Source organism: Phyllostomus discolor, chromosome 12, assembly GCF_004126475.2.
Source record: "Phyllostomus discolor isolate MPI-MPIP mPhyDis1 chromosome 12, mPhyDis1.pri.v3, whole genome shotgun sequence".
NCBI lineage: Eukaryota > Metazoa > Chordata > Mammalia > Chiroptera > Phyllostomidae > Phyllostomus > Phyllostomus discolor.
In genome coordinates this window covers 70,661,447-70,682,294 of record NC_040914.2, presented here as the reverse complement: position 1 = coordinate 70,682,294, position 20,848 = coordinate 70,661,447, and the positions used below count along the sequence as shown (strand labels likewise).

General features: G+C 47.0%; 1 protein-coding gene and 1 long non-coding RNA gene across 2 annotated transcripts in view; one reads left to right on the top strand and one right to left on the bottom strand.

Moving 5' to 3' along the window:
- The window catches only part of PKD1L2 (polycystin 1 like 2), a 91,033-nt gene that overhangs the window by 18,451 nt on the left and 51,734 nt on the right, over positions 1-20,848 (top strand). The window contains 11 exon segments of the mRNA XM_028502103.2: positions 307-536; positions 2,433-2,837; positions 5,011-5,088; positions 7,543-7,592; positions 10,816-10,933; positions 12,448-12,655; positions 13,584-13,704; positions 14,417-14,558; positions 15,735-15,911; positions 17,700-17,845; positions 18,636-18,830. Of these exon segments, the coding sequence (XP_028357904.1) occupies positions 307-536; positions 2,433-2,837; positions 5,011-5,088; positions 7,543-7,592; positions 10,816-10,933; positions 12,448-12,655; positions 13,584-13,704; positions 14,417-14,558; positions 15,735-15,911; positions 17,700-17,845; positions 18,636-18,830 (1,870 nt within the window).
- On the bottom strand, positions 5,409-19,233 carry LOC118497551. The gene is made up of 5 exons (XR_004900076.1): positions 19,175-19,233; positions 15,805-15,990; positions 11,975-12,291; positions 10,675-10,809; positions 5,409-7,578 (listed from the first exon to the last, which is right to left on the bottom strand). It is a non-coding gene; the product is annotated as an uncharacterized LOC118497551 (long non-coding RNA).

The window sequence follows — 20,848 nt, the reverse complement described above, 5'->3', positions numbered from 1 at the left end:
CAGATGAGGTGAGAAAACCCAGAGAAGGGATTTATGTGGGTCAGAGGGAATAAATGGTAGAACGTGGACCTGCAGCCAAACATTCAGCTCCTGGTTGGTCAGTGCTATTGCTTCCACTCTTACCTGCTCCAGGATGTTCCGGTATCATCTTGGCAAACAATGAGAGCTCGGTTTGTGGCATCTTTTTCTTCTTTTTTAATCTCTGCAGAGCAGAAAAGGTGTGAGGTGGGTGACTGCATTTGTGAACACGTGTGTAAATATATGTGTCCATGTTCCCAACACTGGTAACATTTCTGTTTCCGGCAGTTTGTCTAGCAACTTGACTTACCAGTTCACAACACCTGGGAAATTCACAATGTTTGCTGAGTGCACAACTAGTGAGTGGCATGTGACGGCTCAGAAGCAAGTGACAATTCGAGACCAGAGGGAGAGACTCAGTGTGAGTGGGTGTTCCAGCCTGTCCAAGTCAGGAGCCAGCCCTCTCTGCCAGACTGTCTTTGGGGACCCTATGTGGATTCAGGTGGAGCTTGATGGAGGTGAGTCTGCAGAAAGGTCAAGGTCAAAGCAGCCTTGATCTCCCCCAAATTTATCCATTCAACTGCCAGACCTTAATAAATACCAGCAACAATCATCTATTGAGTTAGTTTTTTAGCTGTTCATTTGTTTAGCACTTTGCTCGTGCCAGGAAGTGATCTAAGTGCTTTATATACACTAGCCCACCCAGCATGCCCTATTAGTATCTCCTTTTTATAGGCGAAGAAATGGAGGAAGGGTTCAGAGTCAAAGGTTCAAAGTCACAGACTACTAAGCCAGTGAGAGCTACCAGACCTCCAAAGGCCCTTCTTTGCATGCCCATATAATCACATCTCAAGAACTGAACTTGTAAGACACTCCTCATTGGGGAGGGGGGATTCGAATAGGACGGGGCATGCTACCAGCTGGGTGCAGCCAGCATCAACCAACTTGGCACAATTGTGTTGCCCCAAGTTAGGTCTGATACTCAGCTGTGCACACTGCTACATCCGTAGCAGATGTTATGGCTGGTGTCCATTCTCATTGGTCTCAGTCTCTTTTCTGATTGGTCGCAGAAGCCATTGTAATTGTTCATCATGTCCATTTTGATTAGTCAAAGTGTCCATTCTGATTGGTCATAGTAACATTTCTTATTGGTCACAATGTCCATTCTGATTGGTCTCAGTATCCATTCTGATGGGTCACAGCATTCATTCTGATTGGTCACAGTGTCCATTCTGATTGGTCACAGCATCTTTTCTGATTTATCAGAACATCCATTCTGATTAGTTGGTGCCCATGCAGTTACCGTTGTTAAATATTTTGAATTCCACCCCTCCTTTTGGTAGAGACCCTCCCAACTAAGACCCATCGTCACCCAGTGCAGCATCTGTCCTCAAGGCACAGGTTCAGTCAGAGATCTAGAGAGAGGCTTGTTAACGTAGACTGTGTGGCACAGAGCTGCAGAGGCGAGGGCATGAACTCACATGACCTCACACCACCTGAAGCCTCATTCAGAGCAGTGACTTGTAAGAGCTCTAACTGGGCCTTGAATACAGTACTTGGGGCTCCTTTCCATCTGGTGTGCTTGTTGGCTGAAGATGGTGGCTGCACATTCCTGGAGAAGTTTAATACAATCCTTCATGTATTCATTTATTCTATAAATGCAATATATCGAGTGCACACTGTTTGCCAGGTATGGGAAAAGCAGCAATAAACCTGAAAGTCAGGATTCCTGCTCTCTCTCAGGCTTATGTTATCATCCTCACCATTGTGTTTATCATCCTCATCATCACTCAGACAAGAAACATACTAGCTTAATTTCTATTGGAAAGAATCCTAATTTGTTGGTTTACATCATAGTTTAAGGGTCAACCACAACATTTAGCATTCAGTTAGGGCAACTAACCCCAACCTGTAAGAGCACCATCGTGACGTGAACAGACTGAGTTCTGCTGGGCAGGGTTTCGGGCAGGCAGCTGTGGAAGTGGCAGGAAACAGTGTCGAGTCTTGTTCCTGCTTGAAACAAGACTTGAGGCTCATTCCCACGTATCATGCATAAACATCAGCCATACCCTTAAGAGATGTTTCCTTTTTAGGCTTTCTCCCCACAAAAAAATCTCTCAACGAAATGTTCTAATATTTTTATTATGAACTTTTAAGTTTATGGGTAACACATGCATAGTATAATTAGAATATTCAAATGAGTAGAGAGGACCCAAAACTCATGAACCCAATACTCAGAGATAATCACCATTAATATTCAGGGTCAGGGTGTATCCTAACTTAGGTCTTTGTAGCTGTATCTGTATCCATGTCTGTATCCAGGATCTCACTTCAGAGCTTGGGTCTGAACTATCTCCGTATAATCAGCTACATGGTTATTATCAACATTCTTAAATGTTTCTTACCCCACCTAGAAACAGGGGTGACTTACACTGTGCTGTCAGATAACACCACCCTGGCTGAGTCCACCGCACAGAGGGGCCTGCTCCCCTACAATCTGACCCTGGACAGAGCAGCCCAGCAACGGATAGGCCCAGGGGTGCACCACCTGGAGATCCGAGCCACCAGCAACACCACCATCTCTGCACCTTCCACAAACGTCACAGTCTACTTCCTGGAGCCTCTGTCAGGGCTGCAGGCCTCCTGGGCTTCTGACCGCTTGGAGCTTGGACAGGACCTACTGGTCAACGTCTCAGTGGCTCACGACATCCCAGAAGAGCTGACCTTTGAGGTAACTGGACTCAATGCGTCCTTCTCCCATAAGGAAGACAGCCTTGGACGGCCATCTGGGATTTACCATGTGACAGTTCCTCTTGAAGGTACTTGGGATTGGTGGCTCCCGTTCCAAACCTTCCTCCTCTTCCCTTCTCAACTTAGACCCCAGGGTCCTGACAGCCAGTTTTCAGGGTGTCCTGGACACAAACAGGGTTAAGAGCATCCAACCCGAGTCACAAAATAAGGCAGAGACAGATACTGTCTGCCTTTGTGGATCTTGTTGTCACTGGGGTTCTCAACTCTGGCAAGTCCAACCTTTGGGACTGGACTATTCTTTGTTGTGGGGCTGCACTGTGCATTATGGGATGCTTAGCAGCATCTCTGGCTTCTACCCTTTAGATCCCAGTAGCACCGCCTCCTAAGTCATGACAACCAAAAATGTCTCCAGACAATGCCAATTGTCCCCTGGGGAGCAGAACCACCCAACTGAGAACCACTGAAGGAGGGTAGGGGTATTCAGATTTCTGCCATCATTTCTAGTTTGGGAAACTGCAGTCCATGCCCTTGGGAGAGAGACAGGTAAACACTGAAGGGTGGAAAGAGAAGAGGGTGGGACAAGAGATTCTGTCAGGATTCTGGCCGGAATGGAGATAAGGCAACTGACTGGCTTGGGGACAGACTGGCTGGCGCCAGCCAGGGGAGGAAAACACAGCACACATTTGCATTTAATCTGAAAAGAACAGAGTCCCTGAGGGCAGTGTGGTGAGGTCAGCAGGCAGGAGTGTGAAGAGGGTCCAAATCTCCAGTCCACCCAGGATCCAGCCCCCCAGATCCCATGTCCTGGATCTCAGAGGTGTGTAAGAAAGAGGGTAAGCCTATGCAGGTGTGGGGCTACCATGCCCTCAGCAAGGGATCCGGCAAAAGACATGGCAGAAAGGATGATAGGTTTATGAAGGAAAACAGTGGAACTTTGCCAGATGCCAAAGGTCCAGTTTGGAACAGGAAGAAGCCAGAATGAAATGAAATGGCAGTGGAAAATATACATAATACATATGCTATAGCACAAGTGCAAAATAATTTTTGTTTCCTGCAAAAATGACTCAGTAGGGGATAATAGATAAAATTTCAGCATGCCGTATGACTTTATGGCTTGCTCTTAAAAGGTAAGCAGTCTTTTTGCCCCCACAAGAAAACAGATTTGGATGAGTCCTGTGGTGAAAGGGGTGAAGGAGAAGGCTAAGGAACCAGGTAGGACAGGAAGGCTCTCCCTGGCTGGTGCTGGCCCAGCCATGGCTGACTTAGCTCTCAGGGCCCAGAACATATTTGCAGCTGCCTCTGCGCTTTCAAGGACCCCTGCTGGGTCCCTGGGCTCCAGGGCTGGGTGTTACCTGTCCTTCAGCTGGTCACACCCTCCCTGCTGCTGCTGCTTCTAGACCACCAGCAGGGTCATTCCCTGTTCTCCTCATTCTCATTACCTTCTTCAGAGCCCTCTCTCCCCAAGGGGAACATTTGGTCCATAGAAAATTCTTCCCTATTCCTTGGCCTGCTACCAGCCGATCACGTTATTTCCCAAATGCAGAAATGTAGCCCTTAACTCCCTCCCTTTGCTTTACCCCGTGTCACAGGCCACTCCTGCAAGGGCCCAAGTAAGGAGCAAGCCCATGGGGGTTCCTGACCTCAAAGAACACACACTCAGTTTTCCAGGGGTCCCCTCTGGTAACCTCTCTGGGCTTGAGAAGAAGGTAGCACCTACCATCCTTCTCCCTAAGGGAGGGTGGGTGGGATATACATGCGTTAGTGCTCTCCACAAATAAATCTTAAAAATCCTCTCTCCCCTCTCCACCCTCTCAACACTTTCTAGAATCCTGTCAGGTCTTTTGCTCAGCTACACTCTCCTCTCCAATCTCATTGATGAGCACTCCTCCTCCTTTGAATGCCCCCGCCCCATCCCATAAACCACTTCTTTGTGCCCTGAGATTAAAGTGACCACCCACCCACACTGTGCACACAACACCCCCACGCTGATTCCTACCAGGGCTTGGCACTGTCTTGCAAGTCTATTAAGCCATAAGGCCCCGAGGACAAGAACCATGTTTCATTCATTTCTGTGTCCCCAGAGCCTCACACCATGCCTGGCATAAAACAGGGTTTCGCTAAATGCTCAGATGATGAAAGATTTGGATGCTACCATCAGGGGAATGGAGAAGGGGGAGCTGTCTCAGCGTGAATTAATCATCTTATTACAATCTTCATAATTTTTCACCTTTTGCATTGCAGGCACCTTTCAGGTCACCGTGCTGGTGAGAAATGCCTTCTCAAACTTGAGTTTGGACATTGGAAGCATCACTGTTGCAGGCAAGGGCTTTCTGCAAGGGGGTATAAAACTTGTGACCAGGAGTCCAGGGCATTGTACTTGCTTGGGATCTAGTGAGGGGCCCTTCAAAACAGGACTTGCTCTTCAGACATTAAGAATTCTCTGAGTACGCTAAAGAGGTAACAATGTATGCAGTAAAATATTCAGCTGTTGATACAGAATTCTAAAATACCTGAGTTTGTATTAGTTGTGATGCTTTAGGCTGCAAGTAGCAGAAAGCCCAACCTCAGTGGCTTCACATTTAAGGCTTTATTATCTAATATACAAAAAAGTTAGGAGGTAAGTTGGGTTAGTTCAGTGGTTCAGTGTCAGCAGCAAGGACCCAGGATCAGTTTACTATTCTGTTCTACCATCCTCAGAGATTTTGCTTCATCCTTAGGCTTGCTTCTCCTGCAATCAGGAGGGCTGCTACAGTTCCAGACATCACATGTCAACCTAGCTTTATCCAGCAGCACAGAACCATTTCCTCTTGTGAGCCTGTTTTCATTAGTGAGAAATTTTTCCTGCTAGTCCTCAGCAATCTTCTCCTTAGATACCATTGACCAGGGTAGGGTCATGTGCCGCAGCTGTAAGGGATGCTGGGAAGCAGACATTCAGCTTTTTCAGCTCTGTGGGAGAAGGTAGATTCTGGCAGCCAAGAAGCAGGGATGGGTAATGTTTGTGGAGTGGACAGCCAACAGAGCTTGAAGGTTACCTTGAATGTGTGTGCCAGGACTCTTTGAGTAGCAAGGGACTCAAGCAGTTCAAATGGGCTCAAGTCAAAAGGAAATTTTTGTCAACTCAGGAAGTGAAAAGTCCAGGGTTTAGATGCAGGTGGATCCAGCCATTCAGAAATCTGTCGCTATCTCTTGGTTCTATGTCACCTCATCCTGATTCCCTCTTCCCAAGCAGTAGCAAGATGGCCCCAGGCTTCAGTCCTTCAGCCCAGAGAAGAGCAAGCACCTCTTAGACATTCCCAGCAGAAGTCCTGAGGCTGTCTCTCACTGGTCCAAGCTTGGTTCGTGTTCCCCTGTGGACACACTGATGAGACCAGGGGGCAGTGGCACTCAGTTTGGGCAGACAAGGACCACACGTCCACCCTGGGACATGATGTAGGGATGGCTTCACCCAAATCAAGGACTGAAAGTGGGGGGGGGATGGTTCCCCAGAGAAAATATCACCTGTAGGTGCTGTTACCAAAAGAAGGGGGTATGGCTAGGGGAAAAGTCATTAGATATCTTTTTCTACATATGGAACTTGAGGCCTAGAGAAGTGAATTGACTTTGCAAAAGTCACTCAGCTAATTCATGGCAAGATCAGAGATAACAACAGTTTTTCTTGATTTCCTCATTCAGGATTATTGGACCCTCTTCTTACTTAAGGTTAAGAAAGTCCTCCGTGTTTCATATCTTAATTTGGTTTGTATAATTTTACAAACCTTTGAAGCTATAGTTGTCTGAATGAGATTTCCCTGGGAAAGAATTTTCCAAAGATCAGTAGTACCCAGCTCTTAAAAGATCCAAGTCACTGGAGCCTAGAGAATCACATGGAATAACCCTAAGTTCCTGTCTTAATCTATGCTTTCATTAGACATTAATCATATTCACATTTCAGTATCTTCCCAGCATATCAATTAAATGTACCCTTTCCATTTTTTAAACTTAACACACTAATACTCTTTACAGATATAGAGATTACAAAGCAATAGTATATATAGCACAGCATTCAGTCCTTCCGGAGCCTTGAGAAATAGGGATTGCTTTCAGTGTTTTTTATGGAGGAGGAAGCTAAGACTCAGAAAGAATCACTAACCTGCCCAGGTTTGCACAGCCAGTAAGAGGCCAATAAGGGATCTGGAGACACGCCATGGGGTGCCAAGGCCAGGCGCTACCAGCTTGCCAGACAGAGCTGGTTATGCCCATCTCTTCTCAGTCTGCATTCAGTGACATCAGCTTGGTAGCTTTTGTGGGAATACAGATGTGGGCAAAAGTAGGTTTACAGTTGTTCGTATGGAAAAAGACCTGGGTTGTGATTATTACAATGGCTTTATTAACTCTGTTTGCATGCTCACAATTGTAAACCTACTTTTGTCCAGTCCTGAACACCATAGAAATTAGCAAATGCTACAAATACAAATCAGGGGTCCCCACCCCAACCTCCTCGACCGGTAGTTAAACATTCAGAGCACACAGCTGCCTGTCTGACTCTAAATCTTGTGTGTTATCTGCGTTGGCAGCTGCATGCCTCTTTCTTTACTACTGAAGAGATGTCTCTAACCCAGTGGTGAACTCAGTGGTTTTGCTTTTGACCATTTCCCTGTGACCTGAATGTTTGCTATGTCCCCCTGAACCATTTCCAAAGACAGGCAGGTCCCCTGGGGCCCTTCAGTATACCTTATCCTTTGCAGCTTGATGAACACCACCAAAGTCTGACATCCATTCCCACTGTGTTCACAGCTCCTTCTGGTCTCCAAGAACCATCTGGAACAAGTGCTGAGGAAAAGGACGTGAGTATTTTATTAAAACACAACCTCATGAAAAAAAGATGTCCAAGCACACTCTTTTACTTTTGGGGTCTGGTTTTTCAGTGTACTAGGAATCACCAATATTTCTTCTTCTGGAAAAGACACCCAGATGGATTGAAATTAAACAGCAAAGCATGTTCTTTATGTTAAAAATCAACAATAAGATATCTAGGATGTGAATATATCTTTTAGCCATCGTGGAAATTAAACAGCACACTTCTAAAAAATATCAATGGGTAAAAGAAAAAAATCACAAGGGAAATTTTAAAATATTTCTGCTCTGGCCAAGTGGCTCAGTTGGTTGGCGTGTCATCCCATACACCAAAAGGTTGAGGGTTCAATCCCCAGTTGGGACACGGACAGGAGGCGACCAATTGATGTTTCCCTCTCACATCAATGTCTCTGTCTTTCCCCTTCCTCTCTCTCTAAAATCAATAATAAAAAAAATAAAAATAAAAATATTCTTAAGTGATAATGACAATACAACCTATCTAAATTTGTGGGATGGAGCTAAGGCAGTGCTCAGAGGGAGATTTATTTCTTTTAATGCTTATGATAGAAAATAGGCCCAGGTCCTTTAGTCTTTATAGCAAGACTGTCTTCAACTCTTTGCTGTTGACACTGCTTATGCATGCACTTATTCCATCACAAAGACTTACTGTGCATTTACACTGTTCAAGACTTGTATCAGGGGCTGGGGATACAAAAGTGAATAAACAGACATGATCCCCACCTTCATTGAAATTTACTGGGTGAGATTAACAAACAAATGAGCATATAATTAAGATTTCTGATGTGTCTAACTAGAACCAATAGGGTTCAATGACAGCTACTAACAGGGTGGTCTAGCAAATGTGATCAGACAAGAACTCTGAAGAGGAGACATTTAAGTGGGGACCTGAAGATAAAACAATCAGCCACGCTGGAAAGCAACACAACAGCTTTCTTGGTGCATGGCGTAGAGGAATCTGAGGCCTGTGTGGAGGGGGAGGATGTAGGAGATTAAGAGAGATGGACAGAAGACAGACCACATGGAGTCGGGGTCTAATGTGCCAAGGCAAGAGGACTTTTTATTATCAGGCCATGGGAGAGCACTGGGGGTTGAATGCTGCTGCAGCCTCATGTTACTCCAGGTTAAGCCCTCTGGGCATGGCTGATTGACAGGCCCTACCAGAGCTGACTCCAGGAGCACACTGTATGCTGCTGGAATCCACATGGTCTTCATTGTTGCCCTGCTCACTGTCACTCCTCCAACTTCACAACAGCTCTGGGGTCCTGTCCTCTGGGGGAGCTTGTCCTGAAGCCAGCTCTCTGCTTTGTAGAGGTTACTACTTGGCACCTTCCCCAGCACTAGACACAAGAGGAAGTACATCACTAGTTTCTCTCACTTGATCCACAGCAATCCCAGGAGTCAGATGTTATCAAAACCTCAGAGGAACAGAGGCTCTGTGAGGCTTAGATACTGGCCAGAGGCCCCAGGGCCAATGATCCAATTTGCAATCTGGCTGGCCCCAAGGCCTACATTCTCAACCTGTTGCCCCTTCTCCTACATTCTCATAATCTCCTGGGCCCTCTCTTCTGCAGTAGTTAGCACTCTGTAGTTTTTCTTTTCTTTTTTTTACTTTTTAATTTTAATTTGAGATAGAGAGAGAGAAACATCAGTTAGTTATTCCACTTATAACCAAATGCAGATCCAACTGCCTGCTGCTTTGAAAGCCAATACTTGAGAGACAAGTACTGGTATAAAAGGGAGGTGGTTTATTTATTCAGATGCGGGCCATCTAGAAGATGGGAGACTCATGTCTCAAAGACCATCTCCACCTCTCAGTGGGGGCAGAGATTTCTATAAGGAGGGAGAGGGGAAGCAGAACAAAGAGATCAAGGGAGCGGGTTGAAAAGTTCTCTACGTGCAGACGTGCAATGAGCACAGTCCATTCTGATCAGGCCAGTGATGGTCCGGCGTGCGTCATCCTGGTTTAGTCATCCCGGCTTCACGTCATCCTCGCTCCATGGCCGAAGGCCAGTAAATCTTCCAGAGCTGGAATGCCTGCCTGAAGGCTGGAGTTTGTATCTTTTGAAGTTAGTTCCTAGGATTCTTACGTAAACATGCTGCTTATCTACAAGCTGCAAATTAGTCGGAGTCAGCATTTACAGAAACAATGTCAAAAGAATGGTGGGGTGGGTTACAATTCCCCACTGTTATACATCTATTTATGTATTCATTGGTTGTCTCCTGTATATTTGCTGACCAGAAATCAAGCCCACAAACTTGGCACATCAGGAAACACTCTAACTAACTGAGCTCCCCAGCCAGGCAGCACTCTGTGCTTTAATCACTGGTTTCCTTGCCTATCTCACCTGTTGGGCTGGCCAAAAGTCTGTAGGGTATTTTTTCCTTAAAATAAAAGACACGTTTTTCATTTTTATGAATAACTTTATTGATTTGGATATTTTGAGTATGCCGGCTATCTCCTCTACAGGTAATAACGTTGATTGTTCTCAAATTAAAGTCTCAATTTGCTCACTACCAACTTCAACTGGTCTACCTAACTGCGGAGCATCATCCAGAGAGAAATCTCCAGCTCAAAATTTCACAAACCACTTTTGACATCTTTGATCATTCACAGCACCTTCTCTATACACTGCACAAATCTTTGTGACATTTCAGTTGCATTTTTAACTTGCTTGAAATAATAAATCATAATATGCTAAAAATGTGTATTTTCTTCCATGTTCAATACTAAAATGGCTACACAAAAATTCACCAATTTTGATAAGTTTTTTTTAAATGCACACTGACATGACAGCTGTCACAAAACAATCCAACAAAATTGTTTCAAATGAAGTTAAAAACAACTAAATGCTACTAGAGCCATCTTATGGAAAAAAAAAAACAAACGAACTTTTTGGCCAAACCAATACCTCTAAGGACAGAGGCCAGGTCTACATTCCTGTTTGTCTAGGTATCGAGCACAGGGCCTGGCCTAGAGCAGCCTTTGATAGCGCAGTTGAACACACAGCGGACCCTTAGCACTGAGCCCACATCCCAACTAACGTTACTTACTCAGTGGTCTGTCCTGAGGGGAGCTGGGCAGATTGGACAGGGTCTGTCTCCATTCTACACCTTGGCACAGGCAGCTCTGAGGTAGGGGGTGCGGTGCCAACTGTGGACAGGTGTCTTACAAACCAGCTGCTTCTCCTGCAGAGAGATAAAGGGGATGTGGAGGTATACGTGGAACCTGGTCGGTACGTGGATCCTTTCACGACAGTGACCCTGGCCTGGCCGGATGGTGACGAGGATTTACGCTTCCAGTGGTCATGTGGTAGGTGGCCTCCGAGTTCTGGAACTGTCCTATCTCACCACGGAGTGATGGATAGCAGTCAGCTTTGCTGTTCTTTTTCCTGCCCTTTCACCGAGGCGTACTCAGCCCGACATTTTGTGTACCTTGTATGTGCCAGAGATTGCACATTCCAATGGGAATGGAAATGGGAGGCAGCCATGGCACACCAAGGTGGGGGTGGCCCTGAAGGCAGGCAACAGGGAAATGCCTCATCTGTAGAGAATTTAAGAACTATAACAACCCTGAGGTCAGTCTGCTTTTCGTATTATCACTACAAACAAGGTCAGAGAGAAAATACTCCTCCCCTCTTAGGGGGGCCCCTCCTTTTGCCCCCATGCCTTTGTTTTTCCACTGGGAAGAGCCTAGGAGGAGAAAGTGACGAGGCATTTTCTGACAAACCAAAATCATAGCATCAATGCTCATTTTTAAGTAATGGTTGTCCTCCTTTTCATAAGGGTATATCCTAGCTACACACACATTCTTTTAGAAATAAAATGAATGTCATTCATACTGTACATATTGCTTTTGCTACCTTTTTTTTAATTGAACAATATATCCTGCATTTTTTTAATGCCCTGGTATCTTTTTCTCCACCTTGATATTCCCAGTAACTGCATAATAGACTGTCAGGTTGATGCATGATCATTTATTTCTCATTGCCCTCTTTTTGGACATTTTTGTTATTTCAAATTATTTGCCTTTATAAACATTGTAATGAACACTTTTGTAGTTCAATCTTTATTTGGACCTGTGGTTACTTTCATAAATAAATTCTTAGAAATGGAATAGCTGGGTCAGAATCATACAAAATTTGAAGGCTTTGATATTACTTGCTAAGTGGCCAGAACATCCTTCTGAATATGAGTTCTTGTTATCTGAATTAGTAAAGGGGACAAATACAGAGTTCAGGTGACTGAGCCAATGATCTGACCCCTGGACATGTCCTGGGAATGACTATCATTTTGAGAGCAGTGGATAAACCTCAGTCGACAGAGTTGAAGGGCAAAGGATATAGAGACTCACCGAGCTGGTTTCATGAAGCTGGAGATGACACTGCAGCCTCCCAGATGAAGGGACAGCTCCCCAGGGCCCCCAGGTACCCCACAGGGACATTCAGCTGAGGACAACCACTTCAATGTGGAGTGAGAATGACACCAGTGACAAGAAGCTCCCCTGGACATTCTCCCAGGCAGGCACGTCTCCTGTTATATGCCTGCCTGCTCATCCGTGCAAGTCACTGGTGCAAAACAAGCTGACATGTCCTGCAGGTTTGCTCAGAGTCTGGGCGAAGCATGGGTCCTTTTCCCAGAAGGTTCCCTCTGCAGCACCATTCCTGCAACCTGCAAGTGAAATTTTTTTTTGAAGAATCAAAATCTGTTTGAAGCCCATTTTCTTATCCACGACACTTTTCTTCTAAAAACTGCAAACCAGACGATAGCCACAGGTGTAAAGTTCAGAATTCCTGGATGGATAGCGTTTGTCTGTCTCTTTTTCAGGCCATTGCTGGGCTCAGTGGAGTGACTGTGTTGAGAGAAAGCTGCTCCACAAAGACCAGAGAGAGCTGGTGATTCCACCATCCTGCCTGCCACCGCCTGGTTCTGCAGTCACCCTGCACCTGGCCGTCTGGAGGGGCCAGGAGCTGGAGAACCAGGAGGAGCAGTGCCTCTATGTGTCTGCCCCCCTGGAACTCAGGCCTCAAGTCAGGTGGGGCCTCTCTCCTCTCACCCCCAAACTCCAGCCAATGCTTCCCATTGGGTGATGCAATCTATAGAGACCAGTCTCCTAGTGCAGAGCAGCAGAAGTTGATGGAGACTGGGCTGTAGGGAAAATGGAGAATGTCTGGCCACATGTACTAGGATAGACATGAAGACAGGAATAGGGAAGATTTAAGAGCTGTTATCAAGTTAAAACGGAAAGGACCTGGGAATGGGTCAAACATACAGCAAGTGCCAAAGTGATCTCTGATTGGGTCAAGGGAGGGGTATTATAGAAAAGGCCCAGGATTCAGATCAAGTCGTGTTGGTTCATGTTCCATCCCTTTACTTAGGAGTGTATCAATGAGACAAGTCATATAAGCTCCCTGACCCTGCCTGGTTCGCTGGTCTATGATATGAGGATTGTAATATGTCACTCATAGGGTTGTGGTAAGCATCAGATAAGCTAATAACAATGGAAGTCATGTATAAATGGGCATGCATGCTATAAAATCACAGCATTTGTTTATTATTGTTAGAACTAGGGAGAGTCACAGAAATCTCCTGCTCTGATCCCTTCACAAGGAAACTGAGGCTCAGAGAACGTAGGTGACTCATACAAGGTGACCATTCATAAGTGGTAGGCACAGAATTTGAGCTCAGGGTCCTGTCTCAGCCTTATGTACTTCCTATATCCTTACCCTGAGCAGTGAGTGAAACGGGAATTCAGTCAGGCACGAGTCACCCCATCTTCATGGCCAAAGCTATTTCCCAGTTTTGGCTGGGGAGGGGGTTGCTTTCATTCCCCCTTTCACTTGAAAGAAGGCTGTTTCTCACCTTCTCAAAGGACTTGAGAAGAGCTGGACCAAAGACTAGGCAGGTAAGTGGCGACAATGCCTGAGTGAGCTTCCTCGCTCTGTCCTCTGCCTCCCTTTCAGCTGTGAGAGGAACTGTGGGCCAGCGAATGCCAGTGAAGATGTTATGCTCAGGGTCACCATGGGTGACGACTCCTCAGTGGCCACGTTCAGCTGGTATTTAGATGTCACCCCTCTAGAGAAGGTGAGGATGCCGGCAACTCTCAAAAATGGAAAAGTCTTCCCACTTTGACTTCTCAATGCCCAGGACTGAGCTGGGAATGGGTCAGCTCCACTCGGAGCTGGTGGAGAGGGAGCCAGGGGTTGGGGCACATTCCCCAGAGGAAAACCAGGGCACTGGTCAGAGAAATGGGTGCCTGGGAGCAAAAGCAGTGGGGAACACCACAGCAGATGCTGTTGGTGCCCCAGTCCCAGTCCACGGTGGAGTGGCCCCTGCCAATAACTGTGAAGTCTAACGGCCCAGCCCCTCTGCCTCGGAGGGAGATGTTTTCATCTCCCGAGGCTGTGGTGCAGCTTATGTGCTCCAGAGTGCCCTGTGGGATGAGGCTGAGTCTGGATGCCGCCTGACACCATTTCTTTGCCTAGTTTCATTTCCTACCCTATTCGGCTTCCCCACCTCTTCCTCTGGTTTGCCCTAAGAGCCCTCCCTTAATAAATGACCTGCACACGGATCCTCATCGCAGGCTCTGCTTCTAGGGAACCTGACCTAGTAGGACAATACCCTAACCAGGCTGGAAATTGGCTATCTGGGCTGACCTCAGAGAAGCAAGCAGTGGCTGTCACTCACCTGTCCTAGACAAATCTGAAAGGCACCCCAGGGGTCAGAAACCAGTGCCCTGCTGAGATCCAGTGGCCTGACTGTAGCCTCTGGGCCTCTGGGCTGTGTTCTCTTTCAGACCCAGCCCCTCCCGGCAGCCTGTAGACTCCGAGGGTTTCGGCCTCGTTCTTTAATCCTCCTTCAGAGCAACGCCTCCACCCTGCTGCTGAACAGCTCCCTCCTGCAGGCCTGGGGCCAGGCTTTCCAAATCAGAGTCACAGGTGGGAAGGCCTCCCTTTAGTCTCTTGTCATGGGTTTGGTCTGCTGCAGAAAATGAGCCAAGACAAACCCAGAAGCCCTGAAATACGGGACATCAGTATAGGGTGGGGGCCACACACAGGCTCTGGTGTGAATCCCATCACCACCGCTTTCTAGCTGGAAGAGTAGGGATTTAATCTCTCTGTGCCTCAGTTTCCACACAGGTAAACTAGGCGTGATAAAAACACCCGCCTTGAAATTGTATTATGCAGGGTAGATGAGAAAACACCAGCAGTGTAAGCAGATTTCTGGGGTCGTGCAGCCTGAATATCCTACCAGGATGATTCAGCACTTTTTACTTAAATCCAGCCCAGAACCCAGAGAAATACAGAGTCTCAAAAAGATAAATAACGAGGGTGAGAATTCTTTTTGGGATGGATTCCTTTGACTCAGTATTTATCAAAGTGGCTCATAGACCACCCACGCTGGGATAACTGGAAGTGCTAGTTTAAAACACACACTCCCGAGTTTGCCCCAAACCTTCTGAATTAAGTCTAGGCCAAGGAATGAGTTTTAATTGATTAAGATTGTCTTTATGCTCAGCTCTTCCACGTAGATACTCTTTTTGAAAAATCAGGTGATTATACCAGGTGATGTGTGATGTTGGTGCAGGTCAACTGGGGTTGCGGGGGGAGCTATGCATGGTGCTGTGGGGACCTGGCAAGAGCATGGTTTCCAGTGGGATCAGCCTGTTTTCAGGTCCTGGCTGTGGCCCTACCTAACTCAGTGAGCTTGAGCAAGTCGTTTTTCCCAATATACTCCTTCCTCACCAAAGCTCTATGAGGAAGCTACTCTTATTTACCCCATTTTATAGATGAGGAACTGATTCTCAAAGAGCTTTTGTCCAAGGTAACCTGTCTAGTAGGCAGCAGAGCTGGGATTCAAGTTCAGGTTTATTAGAATCTGTTTCTCTGTCTCTGCCCAGTTTCTCAAAGTGAGACCCCAGGATGCCCTGTTTCAGGGTAGTTGTTAGATTTGCAGAGTTCTGGGCTTACCCCACAGCCCCCAGTGAGGTCTGTGGCTCAGTCCAGAGAGGGCCCTGGGAGTCTACACGTCCAAGTTTCCAGGGGAATCTGGAAGCAAGGTGGAGTTTGTATGAGCCACACAACCCCTAAGCATCTTCTGTCTTCACTCCCCAGCAGTGACCAGGCACGCCTACGGGGAGGACACCTATGTTATCAGCGCTCTGCCTCCCCCTGAGGTGCCCACCTGCACCATCGCCCCGGAGGAGGGCACCGTTCTAACAAGCTTCTCCATCTTCTGCAACACCTCCGCTGCCCTCGGCCCCCTGGAGTACTGCTTCTGTCTGGAATCAGGTACTGGCCCAAGGCTAGGTTCCTCCTTTGGCTCCTGGGCTCCTCCTTTCCCAGAACAGGGCCTGTCTCTCTCTGGAAGCTGTGAAGAATACATTCCATGTGTGATGTATGAGAGAGGTTTACAAGATGAAGGCTCCCCTAAGTCTTAACACTCCCACCCCCAGACACACTGGCCCACCCACACACCTCAGATGAGAGCAGATCCCATCAGTATCTCTTCCACAACAGTGGAGGCCAAAATGACCCCTGTTCTGGCATGAGGGATATGGAAAAAGTTAAATTGATGAGTATACACAGAAACATGACCACGTGGGGCCACTACTAGGACATTATTGCCCAGCACTCACTTGGAGTAGCCATGACCCCTTGGAAATATGAGCTATTCAGGACAGAGATGGGTCTGGCTCATAGAATCATCAGCAATTTTATTGACCGCATAGCAGGGAATGGGCAATGTTGCAGATCATGTTCAACTGAAAGGAGACATTTTTGCAAAGGTTTACAGGCGTGAAGCACGTAGACCCCATCCCCATTGCACAATGCCCTGCACAGAGTCCTGTCACCACAGCCCACACCCCAGGACAGCTATAGGGCATCAGCAGGAGAGATGGGGTGAGCGGCCCACACCACATCTGGTCTCCCAGTTTGGGGATAGTTGACCCTTGGAGGGCTCATCTGGGTCCTCGTCTCCTCCCAGTGAGTTTTGTGATCCTCACATGAGCTCTGAAAATGTTCCAGTTATATTGAAACTTTCCTCCAAACCTAGGCATACAGGAGTGTTGCTATGGAGCTCTCTGACATTCAGCATTGAACACTATAAAGATGTAAAGTGAATGCCTTGACCAGGAGGTGGATGTAAGCTATCCTGAGACCCAAGCAAGTATAAATTTCATGAGTTGTCCCATCAAATAGTTGTGGAATGCAGGGCTGTGAAGAGAGCTGTGGCTAGGTCTCAGCCAAGAGGGAAACAATTCAAGGAGGGAAATAGATTTTCATTCCAAACCCATGTTCCCCTAAATGGAGAGGCCAGCCTAGCTGCTCCAATTCTGACTGATTATCCTCTGTAGTACGTCCTCCGGAATCTCACAGGTTAGCAAGGAGGCAGGCAAGTGTGATCATATAAAAATGAGTTGTCAATTGCAGTTCAATAACTTCATGATTGAATAGTGATTCCTCTAAGAATACAAAAAATATTCATTCATTCACTCATTCTTGTAATCAATATGTACTGAATGTCAGACTCTGTCCTAGGTGCTAGATATATAGCAATGGACAAAATAGAAGAGCCCCTGACCTCAAGGCATTTACAATAGTGGTGGAGACAGCTGGTAAACAGAGACATCTGACAGGGGGCACTGTTTGAGGCAGAGCAGCCAGGGAAGACCTTTGTACAGGAAGGGACATCTGAGTGAGCTTGAGTATGTTTGGAGCTAACGTTAAGACCTTTCCCTTTTCCTCCTCTTCCTCCTCCTTTTTGTAGTCTGGTTTACAATCTTGATCTAAAACAAAAAACAAAAAACAACTTCTAAATAGGGATTTTTTTTCTGAAAATTTTCATGGATTTTAGTAAAATGAATCCAAGGTCCCAGCAGCAGGCGATGACTTAGGGAGGACAGTAAATCAGCATAAATGGCTGTCTTCTCCCTGAAAGCATGGAGCCCCGAGCACTTGCCATGCCTTCACCAGCTATGGCTTTTGTGTCCTTGTCATCAGGCCCTACCTTGGTGGACCTGCAGTCTCCCTGGGGCCTGGAGGTGCTCCCCTAATTATCTAATGTCCATTTCCCAGGTTCCTGTCTACACTGTGGCCCTGAGCCTGCCCTCCCATCAGTTTATCTGCCACTTGGAAAAGAAAACAACAACTTTGTGCTGACAGTGGTCATTTCTGTTTCCAATCACGCGGGGGACAGGCAGCACACCCATGCAGCAGTTAAGGTGGGTAGCAGCCACTGTTTCTTTACTGAGAAAACTTGACTTGTCAGAACTTCACTGAGAGGATGGCTGGCTATTGAAAGTCAGCCCTCGACACAAGGGTTTGTAAAAAAAAAGAAAGAAAAAGAAATTTTAAAAAATAATAAGAGGGTGGCTGGGTTGAAAGGAGCCTAGGGCATGACCAGATGAGTCACTGATTCATTCATTGCTTCAACAAATATTTACAGAGCACCTACCTATGTGCCAGGCCCTGGGGATACAGCTGTGGACAAAACAGACTCAGTCCCTCCCTTTAAAGGTCTTATGATTAGTGGCCAGAATAAGGGTGCGGTCCTGGGGGCTTAGAGCAGGGGACCACCTCAGGTCCCCTGCTCTAAGTGAGGTGAAGGACCCATGGATGAGTTAGGCCAGTGTGTTTGAAGTTAAGAAGAAGGAGGACCAAGATCAGCTAACAGGGCTACAAGGCAGAGGCTGGAGAAAATCCCAGGTAAATGCCCAGGGTCGGAGGCCAGTGGACTGGGAAGGGATTGAGAGTACCATGTGGAGGGCAGTGAGGGTAAAGCGGTGACTTGCCCAAGGCTTGTTTTTGTTGGCCATCAGGTGCCTGGTGCAAGCTGTCCAGCTGCCCTCAAAGCTCAGAAAATGCCCGAGGCCTCTACACCAGGTGCAAAGGTTTCTAGGCCTGCTCTGTACTGTCCCACATGGAGATCTGTGACATCAGGCTCTTGCTCTTGAACAAGAACCAGCGAGTTGAGGTCTTTCCTACACAAAGCATGTTTCTGGTTTCCCACAGGTGGGGCTTGGAGACACTCGTGTTGAGGATGGGGCATTCCAGGCTGCAGTGTCAGAGAACATTACTGCTGCTCTACAAGGGGAGCAGGGCCCAGAGCGGCTCTTCCAGCTGGCCAGGTCTGTGTCCTCCATGCTGGACCAGGAGTGCCAGGGGCTGGGACCCAGGCGGCTACAAAGAACGGGCGCCAGACAGAAGGTACTCGAGATGAGCGCTTTTATGCCTTCTGCTGGAGCCCCTGCAGCCTGTATGTAGCTGTTCGGGGTGGGGAGCAGTGCTCAGGGATCTGTGAAGAAGCCTTTGGTGTCTGCTAAGCTGTTGACATTATTACCTTGCCCCTTTGGTCCTTTCAGTAAGTGACAGAAAACGAAGGCCTCATGGTGTCACAGGCTCCTGGAGTGGGAGGGGACTTGGAGTATCGCTCCAGTCCTTCCCATTGAAGACGATGGTACTGAGGCCAGAGGGGAAAAGTGACCTGGCTGCAGTCACAAGGTTAATGGCTTGGAGTTGGACTTAGACGCTGTCCTAACTCTGTCACTTACCATATATATTATCACAAGCTGGTGACGGAACCTCCCTAAGCCTCAGTTTCCCAAGTCTGGAAAATGGAGATAATAGTATTTTCCTAATAAGGTTATAGTGAGAGTTAAATAAGAATTAAATTCACTGTAACTATAGGTCGAACCATATGAAATCGTCCACATCCAATCACTTTTAATCCACCAAATGGCCACTTCATGTGTTATAAACTAATGTTATAAATAACTATTGCAGAACGTATGATTACTTCCGATCCCAGTGCATGGTATGTGAATATGAATATGTACTCACAGGCACGGAACATGTCTGCACCACACACAGCATCACACATCCACGGTGGGCATGGAGAAGGGAAGAAAGACTTCTCTGGTTCCCTGAAAGGTTTTCATGAAAGCACTTGGCAGAGTGCAGGACACATGATAAGAACTTTTAATACAGAGGAGTGGTGGTTGTCAAAGTAATTAAGTATGGAGAAGTAACTATCATTTTTTGAGCATACACTATGTGCTGTCAGGCCCCGAACTAGGGCTTTAAGGGTGTGTAACCCCCATTAAAACCCTACGAAGTAAATGGCTAGGTCCCCGTTTATGTTATAGTAGAAGAGACAGGGTAAGAATTTTAGTAGCTTGCCCAGGTCCCCATTTCTAGTAGGGGGCAAAGATGGTTCGAACTCAGGTTGGCTTTTCCCCCACCCACCTCCAGCCCCCCAGCCCTCCCACCCAGCCCTTGGCTTCACGTTAGAGCCCCCACATACAGACATACCCCCACCTGGTTCTTGGTTGCATTCACTCAGAGCATTAGCTGTGGCACATTTCCCTTCAGATGTCCCTCGGTCCCTGAGCACACTGATCACACAGGACAACAGCAGCTCCACCTGAAGTGACCGGAACCCAAAGGGGGCAGCTGTGTGAGAAGAGGGCTGCCTGGTAGGAGCGGTGGCTTTTGAAGAATGAAGCAGTCAACCCACCTGACAGGGAGGACACTGGGACAATAACTTCTAGCTCTTTTTCTTCCTGCCCTCCGTTCTCCCGCCGAGTGAATCCATCGGCCAGAGGATCAGGGGCCAGTGACATCTCCGTGTAGACTGCCTCTGAGGCGGTGACGAGGGTGGTGGAAGATCTACAGAGGCAAACATGAGATGGACCATTTTCTGAGTTTCCCTTCCAGAGCATTCTAACAAGAGTTCCCTTGTATACTGGCCTATTCTCTCCTCTATCCAAGCCACAGCCTGTATACACCCTGAGCTAACGGCAGACACACAAAAATCTGCAGCTGCCGTGAAAAACTGTTGGATGGTTGGACTGAGCCAGCTGTGACTAGCAGGCGGTGAGAAGGGTTGTTCATTTGCATTTGTGCGATTCCAAATGGTTTCCACTAGCCATGTCCAGCTACTTACATTTAAGTTAAAATGAAATAGCCCTGGCTGGGCAGCTAAGTTGGTTGGAGCGTCATCCCAATGCGCCAAGGTTGTGCATTCCATCCCTGGTCAGGGCACATACAAGAATCAACAAATGAATGCATGAGTAAGTAGAACAACAAATTGATGGGGGGGGGGGTTCCCCTCTCTCCCCCTTCCTCTCTCTCTCAAATCAGTAAATAAAAATCAAAATAAATTAAATTAAAATGAAACAAAGTTAAAAATTCAGTTCTCTAGTGGTACTGGCCACATTTCAAAG